This window comes from Schistocerca serialis, chromosome 2 (assembly GCF_023864345.2).
Source record: "Schistocerca serialis cubense isolate TAMUIC-IGC-003099 chromosome 2, iqSchSeri2.2, whole genome shotgun sequence".
NCBI classification, from domain to species: domain Eukaryota; kingdom Metazoa; phylum Arthropoda; class Insecta; order Orthoptera; family Acrididae; genus Schistocerca; species Schistocerca serialis.
This window is the reverse complement of record NC_064639.1, coordinates 226,685,156-226,701,285: the sequence shown is the minus strand read 5'-3', so window position 1 is coordinate 226,701,285 and position 16,130 is coordinate 226,685,156. Positions and strand designations below refer to the sequence as shown.

Here is a 16,130-nt window from a genome sequence, read left to right as displayed (position 1 = left end):
AACAGAAATTTCAAGGCAAGTTTCCATCAATTTGCAGTTTCAACAGTCATTCATTACAAAATTTTGACTGTCCTTTTTTAAGAAAACTCATTGTCATTTTCAGCAACAGTAAGCACAAAGTGTACTTAGATTTTATTCAATTTCATAAAAATTAGAAATCAAACTCTAAAAAATCAGTTATATAAAATAAATTTCAGTATATGTTAGTAAGAAAACCAGTTTCATGCATTTGTTGCAACAGTGGAAGTATTCAATGTAATTAAATATACAAAAACACTTTGCAATTCCATACTACATTACTGTTAGTGCTTTTGTGCTTACATGAAGCTAACAAATTGATATACAATAATTATCTTCTTTATTCAACATTCACAACTACCTCCTACTTAACTTAAATCCAGAGAGCAGGAGTAGTAGTGCTTATCCCTTCCCACCATAAAATATGCATGACAAATATACAATAGTTCCATTACTTCAATCTCATTAAAATACTGCAATAGAAGAAAATCCTAAATTGTTGGAGCTGACTAACAAACTCAGATAATGGTAAAAAAGAGACTAGCAATGAATAAAAGAAAAGTGCTGCACACTGTCATGCATAAACATTTTGACTTGCGAAACAAGAACACTAAGCTCTTATTGGCAACTGAGATCATCAATAAACAAATAATGGAATTCCATATAACACACAAAGCATAACCATGTCAGTCTTCTTTGGTTATCTCCACTTCCAACCATCAACACACTTGCTATTGCACCTTTTTTAATAGTAGTAGGTATATCTTACCATTTATCTCCTATTGGACTGTTATTTATTGTTGAACCAAGTTTACGTTCAGCTCCTGGGGCCGCACTTCCAGAGAATGGGCTCTGGCGTTTGTTGAGCTCTGCCAATAAAATTCCTTAATTAAGGAATGAAGTAAAAATGAGGTAAACATTTATTAACTAGACTTTAGTTGTGAAAGGAACTTAGGGTTTATCGAAATGTTATTTTCACAGCCAGTTAACTTTATTGCATCTGGATAAAATTCCTGGCTTTGAGTATACTTTTATTCTTTGGACGTAAGTTTTGTAAGGCAATCATGTCCCTTTAGTAAACTGTTTCCTGGGGCATCTGGATTGAATTTAATTGTTACCCAACTGTTGCTTTATATGTTCTGCACTTGCATCGTGAAGTTTGCAGAAAATCACACTGTGCATGTAGGAGGAAGAAACTATTGTAAATAGGTAAGACAGAGAAACTTTAAAAAATTACATTAGTAGACATAACATTTAGTTTTGTTTACAAACTCTCATTTTAGTACTGTTGCAGTAATGGGACTTTTTCATTACAGAAGGTCCTCTAAAAGTAAACTTGCAACTCTAGTGACATCCAATAATATTTCATTGTATCTTCTTTTCAGCCAAGCAAAAATTTGTCATTAAGAAGTGGCAGAGAGAAATAAGGAAGATCATGTTTGCACAGTCTAACAGTGCTGAAGCATTTGAATTTGTAGCTTTTCTCTGGATCCTCTACTAATACTTCAATTTCTCCCAGAGCTATCCTGTGGATTGGACAGAGCTGCCTAATGTAAATTACTGTAGTGTGCCACCTAGTTTATTTATTTATTTATTTATTTATTTATTTATTTATTCTTTGCCCATGGACTCCAGCTGAAAATCCAGCTGAGAGTATTGGGTGTGTCATACAATAGCCTATTAACATCAAACTTGATTTCAATATATATATAAATGAAACAAATGATTAAACAGAAATAGTCCATAATCATACAAAGGTTTTACATGTTTCACATTATATGTACACACAAATCAAAAAAACATACAGAAATGATAATTTTTACAGGTACATTTCAGTAATGATATATTTAAACACATCTTAGTATTCACTCAAACTGTATATACATTTCTCTGTGAGATATAGTTTCAAATGATTTTTAAAACATTTTAGATCTGTTTCTTTTTTAATGATTTTGGGGAGTTTATTAAAAAACCTTTTGCCTGCTTCTTCTGGGGCAGTCATAGACAGTTTTAGATTTCTGTTTATCATGTAGTAATTTTCATTTCCTCTTGTACCGTGTTTGTGTACATCTTTATTTAGGAGGTGTTTATCACTTGACCTTACCACCATTATGCTTTGGTATATATACAGTGAATATACTGTCATAATATTATAGTGTACAAAAGCTTGCCTACAGGTCTGTCTTGGTGGTATTTTTGCAATGCATCTCACTGCCCTTTTCTGAATTGTGAATATTCTTTTTAGGTAGCCAGTTTGTGCATTTCCCCATATATGAACCGAATAAGACAAATGTGGGAAGACAAGTCCATAATACATTGATCTGAGGACTTTATCATCCACAGTCTTAGCTGTTTTATGCATGATGAAGATGGAAACAGTGTGGTCAGTAGTTTGCTGAGAAGTTTAATAGTGTCAAAGTGCCAGCAAAGAGTGCCATGCAGCACTTAGTCTGAAAATGGCACCCGACAAGATCTGTTTTGAGCAAGTCAAAAAACATTCTGAAACAGGCCACACACCAGAAAATGTGGCGCAGTTCACCAGATAATGCTTCAGAGTTCTACCAAATCAGCACAATGCTTTTTGCAACAGTCCAGCATGTCACATTGATCATGTGGACAAATACTCCACCTGGACTTGCATATTTATTTCTAGCAAGTCTGTGTCATTCATGCATTAAATACAGCAGATGTCTCCTCAGCACCTCTAGTGTTGTGAATGGTTGTTCACCGAGGTAACAATGAATGTATTTGGACATGGATCTGTTTGTGATGTCTGATGAAGCCTAATTTCACCTGAGTGGTTATATCAAATCACAGGTTCTGAGTGGCAGAGAAACTGCCTAACTTCCACAAAACACCACTGCATGGTCAGAAGGTTAGGGTTTGGTGTGCAATGTCTGCACACCATATTATTGGCCTCACCTTTTATGATCAGAAGCTGACTTTGGCATGTTAAATTGCCAACATTTTGAAATCATTTGTGGCAACATTAAAAGACCTACTGTTACTTCCAACAGGATGGAGCAACTGCTCATACAACTGGCCGAACCTTGTAGCACATTTACACAATCTTCAAGCCTGACAGTAGTTAGCAGAGGTCAGTCTGGTTATGGCGAGAGCTGGCCCCCAGGTCACCAGATCTGTCAGTGTACGATTACATTGTGTGGGGATCCCTGAAGTCTGAAGTGCTTTGCAATAACCCTCAGTCTTGACAAACTGCAGCCGAACATTTTGGATGAGATTGCAGCAATTCCAGCAGTCTAGCTTTGATCTGCCTCTAGCAACCTGCTGACCGGGGCCCGAAACTACAAAGATGTGAATGGTGTTCACTTTAAACATCTGCTTCAGGCAGGTTAGTACTGTATTTCCTTTCCTCTGCTGTTTTTCTTTGTACCTTAGGACACTTCTGCGGGCCACTTATTTGCCCCATCCTGTATTTTTCAATGAAGAGAACCTGATGCCTTTGATCCATGTTCCATTCCAATTGACCCCTTGTCCACTACCTCTGAGTGTAGGTGCTGGTGAGTTTATACAACTGTTCATAATGGAAGCCAAATTAATCAAGGAGGGATGATTGTGTAGTATTTGACTGGACACAGCTTTCCCAGCTGCTTCCAGAAAGGCAATGCACACTCCTGTTGTATTCTCATATATGTATTTATGGCCTGTAACCATTAAGTATCAATTGTCAACTGGTGTCAGCTATGGATGACACCTGAGAGACACCACTGTTTTGTATCATGACAGAAGTTGGATATTTTGGTTGCCTTTGTATATGGTAATCCCATGGGCAACTTCCCATGCTAGGAACCCTTATTGCCATAATGCAATATGTGAGCATGGTCTAACTTTTCCATAACACTTCCATGCATGTTTATAGATTTAACAGTGTACACAAGCCGATGAAGTACACTGAGAATGTGGGTTTGTGGTTACCCTCATTACCCATGTTGACTTATGTAGTCATTCCTTTTAAGAATGAGTGTTGAGAATGAGGATTCCAATAAAACAAAAACAATTTAAGTCATGACTGTGGTGCAAAACTGAGTAATTTGTAGAAAGACTTTCTTAAACCAAAAGTTTCTCCAACTCCACATACTACTCTTGTTGTAAATGACTACTATATGTGTATATCAATATAAGCAGTATCTTGTCTTCCAAGGTGTTTAGCCTCTCATTCATTGCCTAACCTCTAAGTTTTTTACCAAATTATTGGCCAGTCATTAGGATTTTCCAGCTGAAGGGTCATATGTTACAACAGTAAACAACAATTCAACTTTAGCCATCCAGTCTTTTAGTTCACACAATGAAGAGAAATCAACTTTTTGATTCTTAAGTCAAATATTTCATGAAATTAGTTTTATTTGTACCTGAAATTGCAAGTAACAACTTCCGACGAGCTCCTAAGGCAGTTACACCAATTTCTCGGAGATCACTTTCAGTGAGAGAACGAAAGATGTCAACGTCTATTTCTTGGTTAGTGAAAATACCTGAAAATGTAAAAATTCTTTTTAGGCTGAAGGCAGTTTGTATACATTTATTCTAGAAAGTAATTAGAAACATGACAACCTGAAACCTTAGTAGTAGTAGCAGCAGCAGCTATAATGTGTGCTTTGTAACGCAAGTTATGGCACTGCTCTGTGAACTCTTAGTAATGTATGCAACTGTTTCTCTTCAAACCGCTATTCCCTTCACGGTAGGTCATACTGATATATGGAAGTAGAGAAAGTTTAGATGTCTAAATTTATTCTGGACATTAGATAGACCAGAACTATGTTAAGTAAGAATGGACTAAATCAAATACTGGTGTGTCTAGAGACATTGGTTATGTGTGTGCGATAGTCATTAACAAAGAGTGCGATAGTCATTAACAAAGAGTGCGATAGTCATTAACAAAGAGTGCGATAGTCATTAACAAAGAGTGCGATAGTCATTAACAAAGAGTGCGATAGTCATTAACAAAGAGTGCGATAGTCATTAACAAAGAGTGCGATAGTCATTAACAAAGAGTGCGATAGTCATTAACAAAGAGTGCGATAGTCATTAACAAAGAGTGCGATAGTCATTAACAAAGAGTGCGATAGTCATTAACAAAGAGTGCGATAGTCATTAACAAAGAGTGCGATAGTCATTAACAAAGAGTGCGATAGTCATTAACAAAGAGTGCGACTCATTAACAAAGTGTGCAAGTTTTGAAGTACTTTCCAAAAGCTGAACTATTACTAGCATTGTTTTTCATTGTGCCCATCTGTGACAACACTTGCCCTATGGGGTTTGCAGCAACCTGCCCTTTCCAAGTTGTCATTATTCCATCCTGGACTTTCCATTATTTAATATTTCAGTATGATATATGAGAAATGTAATGCATGGATACGTTGGGACTATAGGAATAAAAGGGGATCATGACTGATGGACAAGATTGTGGGAGCATGAATGGCTTTATTGAAATAATGATCAAGCATCCACGTAGAAAAACGTCATCTTACTTTGTACACTCTCTTGTTACTGCAGATGCTCCTTCCACCAATCATTTAACTGTTAAGCTGTTGACAAGGTCAGAAACAAGTTGGTGTGCATGTACATTATTTGTTTTGTCTGAAGGTGACTGTCCTAATGTTCAGCACAATCTGTCTCATGTATCTTCCAGTCAACTGGTCCATGACTCGACAAGGCAGCGAAGTGTTATCTTACCTCTTATTTGAAATTCTTAACTGAGCTGGTGCATGACACTGTCAAATTAAGCACTGTTGAAATGAACTAAGTCACTCAGCCAGCTTTTGTATGCGGTCACACAAATGCACGGGTTTGGACAATGGCATTTCTGAATTCATTTTGAGTGTAGTAGTCCTTCTGGAATCTAGATTTAGATATCAGTTTATTTCACTCCTCAATACTAGCCAGTTGGTATGCATTTTATTTTGCAATTGACTCCAGAAAAATAAGTAAGTCTGTGCATTTTAATCGAGATCAACTACACTATCCATCATCCATAGGTACATGAAAAATGCAGCATGTAACATAACCTTTATGTCATGCTAGATCATGACTCGCAAAGTGTGTACAATGTGTAAATATTCAATCAGCCAGTTGAGATCCATTACTACATAATTCTCTCTCAACCTTTCCATTCATTATTATGATCACCTGTACACAATGTTGGTCTTCCACATTTTCTAATACTAGTTATGCACTTTCCATTAGTTATCTTTTTCTCTCTTTGTATCAAATGGTGAACTTCCTTGATCCATATGTCTACTGTTGGTCTGTGTGAACTACGCACCTACATTGCATACCCATTACAGTCATGTCATGATTACGTCTTCCATTTTAGTTTGTTCCCTGATCCAAATGGTGGTTCTCATCTCAATATTTCTTGTCAGACTTCTGCTCCCTGGGAAACCCAAGTTTTTACATGGGCTTTTGTGTTTTAGGACCATATCTCATTGACAGAGCTCTGAACCTACACTAGCATTGTTCTTTTCAGAAATGCTATTAGCTAAATTCAGTGAATAAATTTTCTGAAAGGATTTCAAATGTATTTTTACTCCCCTTTCTTTCCCAATCTATCTCGTGTTCTCTAACTGCCTTAAATACAAAAACAAAGTGGTTGTATGACTTCATTATTAATTTACATCATTTTATTTTCAACTTGTTTGTTATAGATTAATTCAGTAGCTGGTTTTCAGACTTAATTTCAAGCTTTCACTATTAAGTTCAAGTTATGTTTAAATTCACCTGCACAGACAATACAATAGGCACTCATGAAATGAAGATGATTAAGATTTCTGGATTAAAACTTATTTCTTCATTTTCTAATTTTCAGAATCTCAACTTCTGTTAGGCATGGTGAATATAGTTTAGAGGATACTAGTTATCCTCTTTCAATTCTGATTATTCGATTGTTCCAGGTAATTCTAAGAGAAGGTGTGAGATTATGATTATGTTCTTCAGAATATTAACATAGTGTGGATCCGCGTCTTATCTTGTGAAGACAATTGCAGCTTGACTGTTATGCCTTGGTGGTAATGTATTGAAGATCAGATGCCTAGGTATTACTTGTTGACAAGGGCTTCTGAATTTGCTTTAAGTGCTAGGCAAGTCCATCTAGGATTCAATATTATTAATTATGGTTACATGCAAAAGTAATTCTATGCCACATATTAACCTATCAAATCAGTTACAAATGTTTACTAAGGACTAGAGAATGACCATAACTTACAAATGTATTTTTCTAGTCCAATGGATGTTAGAAGTGAAGCAATATCCTTTGTCTTCAATCCTGCAATTTGATTCACAGCAGATGTGGGTGCAGAATCTAGGTAGTTGCTTGCACTCATCAGTCCATTTTCACCAGTTAATAATGTACTGCTGAAGTCTGAGGCCGAATTTAATGTTGGAGATACCATAGAGTTGTTTGTTTTCCATGGGTCCAGATCACCAGAATCCTAGTTTGGAATCTAATTATTAGTCATGCTTAATGAAATGGTGTATTTTAACATCTTTTGATGTATAATGCTTACCTGGAGAAGTCCATTGTGTTTTGGTTTCATTTCTGGTGTTGGACTGGACTGGCTGAAGCCATATCCAGACCACAGTGATGTTGGAGTTCTTAAATTAGTTCCGAGAGGTTTCTGAATCGCTGTTGGGAGAATTAAAATCATGCTTAATAAATGAAAGTTAGTTTATTTTTTTTACAATAAGAAGCAAGAAATTTATTAAATGTACAGTGGGGGATTCATTTACAGTTCTGTTTAAATTTCTTTACCTTTAATATTTCAAAATGAGTTTCTGTAACTTAAATAGTAGACGTCTATGAGACAGTGGTTTTGTATATTTACTACCGACAGTGATCTAGTGGTTATCATCACTGCTTCTAGCTTATGGGGTCCTGCATTCAATTCCCAGTCAGGTCGGAGAGTGTATCCACTTGGAGACGACGGAGTTTTATCATTGACGACACCCAAGGAACCAAAGTTATGTCAAATTAAAAATACTTGCACCAGGCAATCAGACAACCCCAGATGGGACCTCCTGCCTAATAAGGCAATATTATTATTTCACTGTACAATCGTGAATGTTCATCACAGCTGGCAACTATCATAATAAGGTCCAGAATATGTTACAATTCTCTTTAAACTATTTTAATACTAGTTTCTTACATTTCTCATACGTTAAGCAATTCTCTTAAGATTTTGAAAGATGAGCAGCCTTTTAAGTTATGTATAAATACTTGTTCACATTTTGTTTTCATTACACAGTGCAGTGACAGTTTCATTGCCACAATACTTTTAAGCACCATTTTTTGTCTTTAGCATTTAATTATGCACATGAGAACAAAAAGAAAATAATTAAAAATCCTACTATCAATTTTTAATATTTTTGAATCTTTATAGAACCTTCTCGTATAAAATAATCAAGAACATTGTCTGCACAGTAATATGAGAAGTAGTGGTATCAATGTTCTTCCCTCAATTTCAACAATTTATTTAAAATAAATAGTGGCTTGGTTGTATTACACATTTTAGTAACATAGCTCTTCAAATAAGTGATCTTTGTTTTTCTTGGTTTATTTAGGTATTTTTGTTTCCCATATCAGTCTTAAATTTTATGTACAGCATTGCAGATTTTTGGACACCCAGTCATACGTGTTTGAAAATCACTTTTCACCAGCTTAATTTTTTAGCAACAACTGTGATACACTTAATTTGGAAATTTCTTCCCTTCAACCCCATTAATTTAATTACTTTTGAATGCATTATGGGAACCGCAGTGATCAATGTCTTGTAAATAATTACTATTAAAAACAGTCTTGATCACGATTTATTTTACAAGGTGACCGGTTTCGACCACTACTGTGGTCATCTTCAGACCATTGAGTAGGAACCCCTTTCTGTTGGAGATTCTCCAACAGAAAGGGGTTCCTACTCAATGGTCTGAAGATGACCACAGTAGTGGTCAAAACCGGTCACCTTGTAAAATAAATCGTGATCAAGACTGTTTTTAATAGTAATTACCCATTAATTTAGTTTTGCATGTTATTCTACCATTTAATTACGATTTTCCTAATTTAACATTATTCATGTAATTACACATAAAGTGTCAGTGGTGATACGCCCTTGAAAAAAATATGGAGGTAGTGTGGAACGGTGAAGGTGTGGCGACCAGTATCGGTCTGGAGGAGAGTATCGCTCAGGCAGGAGTAGAAATTCCTTGAATAGACTGTTTTTGGTACTCTTGTTCAAACGACAGTGACAGGAGCTATATTGTTCTTAATTACTGAAGGTTATTTTGTAATTGAAGTTTGTTTATTTGCAAGAGAGAGTATTCTTTCTGGTTGCTGACAGCCAGCAACCTGGATATATCTACAAAGGACTGTAAAATGTTGCCACATTGCCAGTGTCCGATACCACCTGTCGGCTTTGCCTTACGTATGACGTCATTGGTCAAAGATGCTGCAATGACAATCTGTGAATGGAACATATCATACTCTTCAACAAACAAATGTAGCATGCCATAAAATACATTTAACGTGACTATTATTTACGCGCAAATTTCATTTAAACGAGTTGAAGATGACTGAAATAAATAAGAATGAGAGCAATTACGAGTGCATATATTATATAATATTTTCCATATGTACTACAAAAATGATCTAAATAATGAACTGTCAAATAGTTGGAATCAGTAACTAGAAGCAACGTTTGTAAGAAATCATTTCTAGTTACAGATTCCAATATTACTGTTTGTTATGCAAAAATCTTATATCAGAAATGTGCTTAAAAATGATCTCATTAGTGAACTACAGAATACGACTAGACTTTCAAAAAATGAAAATCTTTACACACATTACTGCACACGTAAAGAAATAAAATGTAAAAATGACCAAACCTTGCAACTGATAACTATACTACACTAAAGTCACACCAGCTACAGTAGCTCCAAATAACTCAGTAAAACCAATACACCAGGAGTGACAGTAAAAATAAGAGAAGTGTAGCAGATACATCCAAAAGGAAAACACAAACTTCCCGTATACGAACTACCATAGGAATCAAAGATGGAAGCTGATAAGAATGAAGTAAGGACATTACAAGAAATAATAATGTTGGAAGGTCAAACTGTAATGAAAGAAGCAAAATCCAGAATAACTAATAAAAAAAGTAATAAGAAAAACTGCCAGGCACGAATGAGGTACCACCCAAATCAGTTCTTTCCTATCACCCACGCTCAATCAGATGCAAAGTTTTAAAATAATAAAAAATGAAACGAGTCATTCACATAAACACTCTAGCAAAGACACAGCAATACCCCTCGGCCCACCATTGCAACCAGAAAATATTAAAATGACAAAAAAACCTCACTCCAGGGAAACCGAAAAAGTAGCACACACACAATACAGTAACATAAAAAATGCAACATAAAACAAGAAAAACGTGTCAGACCCACCAACACCTAACTAACAAAATGAGGCTTGTACATTTTGCTGACTACTTTCATAGATGCAAGAAATAAACAATAACCTTCAGGAATACTCTTCCTCCAACAGTATTCATCTGAATGGTCTTGCAACACCGAAATCTTTTTCTTTCCCCACCCGACAACATATTTTACAGCCCCCCCCCCCCCCCCCAATACCCCTCAATAGTATTAGTGCATGCCCCCATCTTATAATCTTTAAACTGAATATTGTGATTCAGGAGCAAATGATGATAACCCCTTTCACTCAACCCCTTATACGAAGCAAACCCATCCGAAATGACTACAGAACCTTCAACTACATTTTTTTAAATTAAAGATGTCAAGACTTCCTTTGTCCAATTTGGTACAACCCTTAATACATCAGCACACATTCTGCTCCAGAAACTACTACTACAAAAATGCAACAACCTAGTGCCCCCTTTCGTACTTTCTCTTTCCAAAATGTGACTCATCTACTTCAGCTATAGCTGGTAAGTACTGCAAAATATCTAGCACCTGTGTCTGCACAATATGTTAGTGAGGTGAGACTGTAAATTCCACTATGTTTTGGCAAAAGAAGCAAATTTTGACATGGTAACAAGATAAATGTTTACATTTTACTCAAAATTCATCACAAGTGACACCTTCCTGCAAGTTAGAAGTGGTTAACAACATTTTTGGCTGTTCCAAAGCGGGCGTCCTGTGAGAGTATGTTTGTGCCAAGTGCAAGAGGAACGTTAAAGCCACAGGCGAATAAATACAGTCATGACACACATTAGTGTGAAAGTTGTTACCATTTGACAGCTAGAGGGACCCTAGCACTCCAAGCGGTGAGAGTCACATGCGTCTTAAGGATAATGATTGTTTTCGATTATTTTCTACTTAATTGATGGAACAGTTGCTACACTTTTGCATTCCGTGCTTTAGTAAGTTACCAATAGACATGAATTATCATGATAGATGTAAAAACAGCCGAATCACATCGATTCAGTGATGTAAGCTACAACTTGATGATGAAATACTTTGGAAGATTTATTTATTTGCAGTATATTCTGCTGACAGCAAAAAATGCAAACACAGCTCATGCTTGAGAAGCGTATATTTCTATTTTTGTCTGTTGTTACTATCATAGCACTTTCCTTGACACTTACATTTTTTTATGGAGGCCAATGACTTGCCCTTTCTTACATTTCACTATCCTTTCTAATATACAAATATTGTTTTGTAAATGTAATTTCTTTTGCTTGAAGGGCAAAAGTGTAAGACTCTTGCCATTTGTTGCCTGATTTTGTAACTGATTCTTCCTGTGTGGGGAAAGGTTTTTATTGCTTTTGATACTATCATTGTGTCTGTGTGGGTTTCACGTAAGCTACAGTTCTGGCGGTTTATTTGATAACTTAATGTAGGTACTACATTCCATATAATATGGGTTTACTAGAAAGGGAAGGTGGAGGGGATGGACATGGACACACACACACACACACACACACACACACACACACACACACACACACACACACACACACACACACACACACACACACACACACACACGAAATATTCAGTTACCTAAGATGTCTCTGGATCCCAAAATACTTTGAAATTTTATGGGCTACTGGAAGGGTTGGACAGTCTAATAGTTTCCTGGGTGGCACAAGTTATTAAAAAATGCAAAGGGTTGCCCACAAGGGTTGATATATGGGCCAATATTTTGGAACCTGACGATCATGAACTGATGGATGGGGCTGATGAAGCAAACAGAGTTGTGGCTTGATAGTATCCTGGTGGTGGTTTCTGGAGGTAATAGATGCAAGCTCAAAGAAAATGCAAACCATGTACACTCAGAGGGACAATGGTGGCTCAGGGGCAACAAATTAATGGTAGCTGCAAATAAAACTACATACATACTGCTTAAAAGCAAACTCATCCTAAACAGGAATCAAATCTTTAGGTTGATTAACAGCCCAATTGCATGCTCTGTATTTAGGAGTTTTCCTTGATAACAGAAGAAACTTTTCAGCACATGCAGACAGCTTGCCTAAAGACCTCTTAAACATTGCACAAAATAGCCTCTGCTGACACTGCTAACTTAACCCTGGAGGCTGCAAAACTGTACCACTATGGAATACTGATTGCCATTGTGGGTTTTGCAGCAAGCACGTGGGTTCACCAGCTACACCTGGTATGACAGACATCATCATAGTAAAGAACCCCTTGAGTGCGAGGTCTCAAATTCAGTCTTCAGTAAGGCTCATTTGAAAATGATGATTTAACAATCGTGACAGGAAAAATATTAGCTGCTAGTGACTGACCAAACACCTCAGGAGCGCAGTGGAAGACGTCAGGAGTGCAGTGGAACACATCAGTGTCAGGAGATGCTGAGACCAGCCTCTTATGGGATGTATGTATTACACTTCACAAAATGGACAACATTCAAGAAACATTCAAAAAAAAACTTGACTTGCACCAAGAATACTAAACAAAAAATGGCACACCGCAGTGATCACAAAGATTCAAACCATCAAGATCGAAGGGAAAGTTCCTTGGAGTTACAAACCATGCAGGATATTCAGCTAGGTATCCACTCTTAAAGAATGCGTACGTAACCATATTGGTGTTACAAGAATTGATGGAATGTGATGGCTTGCAGTTGATCACAAAACAGTCTTTCGTGGAGCTTATTGTGAAAGAGGCTAACCTTTAAGATGTAGCTGCATATAGTGTGGTAATATGTTTTATAGGTACAGAAATGCAAACAAGGCTGAATTTCTACATTGGTCTCATAGTATGAATTGCAAAGTCACACTTTCCATGATGGATAGTTTGTTCTAAAGGAGTATGGATTTTTACGCGCAGACCATGAATCAAGCAAAAGCAAGTTATTTTGACCATCTACTGGCCAAAAGCAGTGCTCACACCACAGTTTTAGTTCTCTAATGCACTTTTTCCTTTCTAGCTTTCTGTGACAAACCTTGTTTACTGCTCTTGCAAGATCACTCACATGAGAAAGAAACGTAGGGGCAGGGCACCTCTGACTTCTCCCTGCACAATAAATAACTTTCTAGTCAATTTATCATCCAGATTAACAGTCAGCATAATTATATGTGAGTGATTAAGGCATTGATGTTAGTTGAGCTTGATCCAAATCTTTGTACCTGCAATTTCAATGGTTCCTTTCATATGCATTTCCTTTTCATATCCCAAATCACTTGAGTTTAAAACAAATTCTTTACTGAATGATGTAAGTTTATCTCATCTACAAATTTTCTGGCCAGTTCTGTAATTTGCTGTATATTGTCAAGTTGACACTGTTTGAAATTTCATTATCTTTCATCTTCCAATTCTGTAGCACTGTTTGAAGTTTGGCAACCATCCACTGCTTTCCTTGAAATCACTATAATCTATGTTGTGCACAGTTTGATGTGTATAACATAGGAGGTTGCAATCTTGCACATCCTGGAAATTGGATCAAGCATCCTTTAAACATGGAAACACCAATGTTTTTGTAGCAAGTGTGCCTTACCCTCCATTGAATATCCTTAGTCTCACAGACTACAGTCATACTGGTGCATACTTATTCAAAATCTGTTCATAAATGTTCTCTCTATGCTGCAATTTATCTTTCATGTGCGAGGTTATTTTTAGTACCCACTGGAGATGGAATTTGTGACTCCCTGTCTGACAAAGGGGATTAACTACATGGTTCATCTGCTTCAATATCACCTTCACTTGTTAAGCAAGTATTGTCATCATTGTACTCCTTATGTACATTGTCTGAACAGTTGAGCGTATATGACACTATGCATTCCACAGCATCTTGCAAAAATGCTAATATTTCATCTGCCACTTCTGTTTCACTCTGCAAAATTCCTTGGGGACTTTTCTGATGCAAAGTCAACTTCAGCAACTGACGTTTTAGATGTAACACGATGTTTGCTTTGTTTATTGTTGCCCTAGCTCTGCTTTGTATCAAAATCACTAACACTATAGCAATATATTGACTTGCCTGTTGACTAAGCAGTCAGCTACACTTCTTAGCCTTATGCAGTACTCACCACTGGATACCTCCAGTTCTGCCCCGGTTGCCATTAGCGGCCAATATTGTGGTTCGATGTTAGACAATACATTGGGCATGGAATTCCATAAGTGTCATTCACCATTCATTCACAAGCTCGCACTCAAGGGGCTCCTTGGAAGACTTAAAATAGTGAGGGATGCTAGGGTTGCCAGGAGTGTATTGTATTGCACCAGCCGAGGCTTTTTGTATCACTGAGTATGTCCCTCTGACATCACAGGATGATACCTTGCCGCAGCATATTGGTTGTGGTGAGGTAACATATGCTAAGTATGAGGTATTACATAACAAATAAGATATTCAAAACTGGACTCTTAACAAAGGCAGTGGGCCTGGGGCAGTGGAAATACAGGATGCCAGGCAGATACATCATCATCATCATCATCATCATCATCATCATCATCATCATCCATCATCATCATCATCATCATCATCATCATCATCATCATCATCCAGTTATCATAGATACTAGAAATTTATCTGATCATCCCCACCAGAGGTACGGTTTGTTTTATGGCAATACAACCCTTACCTCCAGTACACACAAAGAACAGGAAAGAGACTGGCAGCATTGTGTGACAGTGGGAACTTAGAATCCCTGAGTACGTGGTATTCTCATGCCCTCTCGAAGTGTAAGCCAGGGCAAAATAACATTTCTAATTAGGAATCCTAATACATTCCCGTTACTGAACATAATGTTTTAGATTATACATAAAAATGAACTAAACAAGTCCAGAGCAGGTATTGGAGACAGAAATCTGCAAGTAAGAGATGTTAATGGAATCAAGTTTGTGAGAGGGAATATGCGAATGATTATAAAGGTTGAAAGGACAGTGGTAATGTTGATGCCAAGGATGCAACAAGCTCACAAGTAGTGTAGGAACACTGTATAATCAGTGAAGTGTTGTGTGCTGTCTTAACAGGACCATATTCATTTTATTTACCTTTAATATAATTAGCTATCCATAATAATACTACCATTTACAAATAATTGTGATCACTCATTTTTACTGTCATTAAGAAACTAGACATTTATCATCACAAATTTTAAGTGTTTCATTTTAAGTGTGTGGGTACAATACAGGGAAGAGATGACATGTGACTGAAGTGCAGGCTTTTATCCTACCCACCACAGGCCAAACTAAAATATACCAATGTAGCCATAAAATAAAGATTATCTAGAAAATTGTAAAGTGCAAAAAAGCAGTTGAAAGCTTTGAAATAGTTGTGTGGATTTTGATATAGATTGTGTAGGGCTAAATAATAGCATGAGAATACCACGTATTCAAAAGAGCAAATTAAGTTACATTGTGAAGCCTGTAGAAGAGTTTTGGCATCAAACTTTTCAGAGGAAAATACAGGAACCTGAAAAACCAGAGAATTGTTAAACAATTGCATCAGTTTATTGGAGTCAGTCCAAAATCTAGTCAAGTTAACAGATGAACTATGAATTACAACTCAGCAATAACAAAACCAACAATTCTCAGTTCAAATGGAAGATTAGAAAAATACTTCCTGCAGTCATCAAAGTGCACAGAAAAGCTTAGTGAAGAAAGCAACGACAACAGTGTTGACTTTA

At 36.6% G+C, this 16,130-nt stretch overlaps 1 protein-coding gene across 1 annotated transcript in view; it reads right to left on the bottom strand.

Moving 5' to 3' along the window:
- Positions 1–783: 783 nt before the first annotated feature.
- The window catches only part of LOC126455856 (protein bicaudal C), a 134,266-nt gene continuing 118,919 nt past the window's right edge, over positions 784–16,130 (bottom strand). The window contains exons 11-14 of the mRNA XM_050091618.1: positions 7,539–7,657; positions 7,238–7,463; positions 4,389–4,508; positions 784–887 (exon numbers count right to left, since the gene is read on the bottom strand). Of these exons, the coding sequence (XP_049947575.1) occupies positions 784–887; positions 4,389–4,508; positions 7,238–7,463; positions 7,539–7,657 (569 nt within the window). The remainder of the gene's footprint in view (positions 888–4,388; positions 4,509–7,237; positions 7,464–7,538; positions 7,658–16,130) is intronic.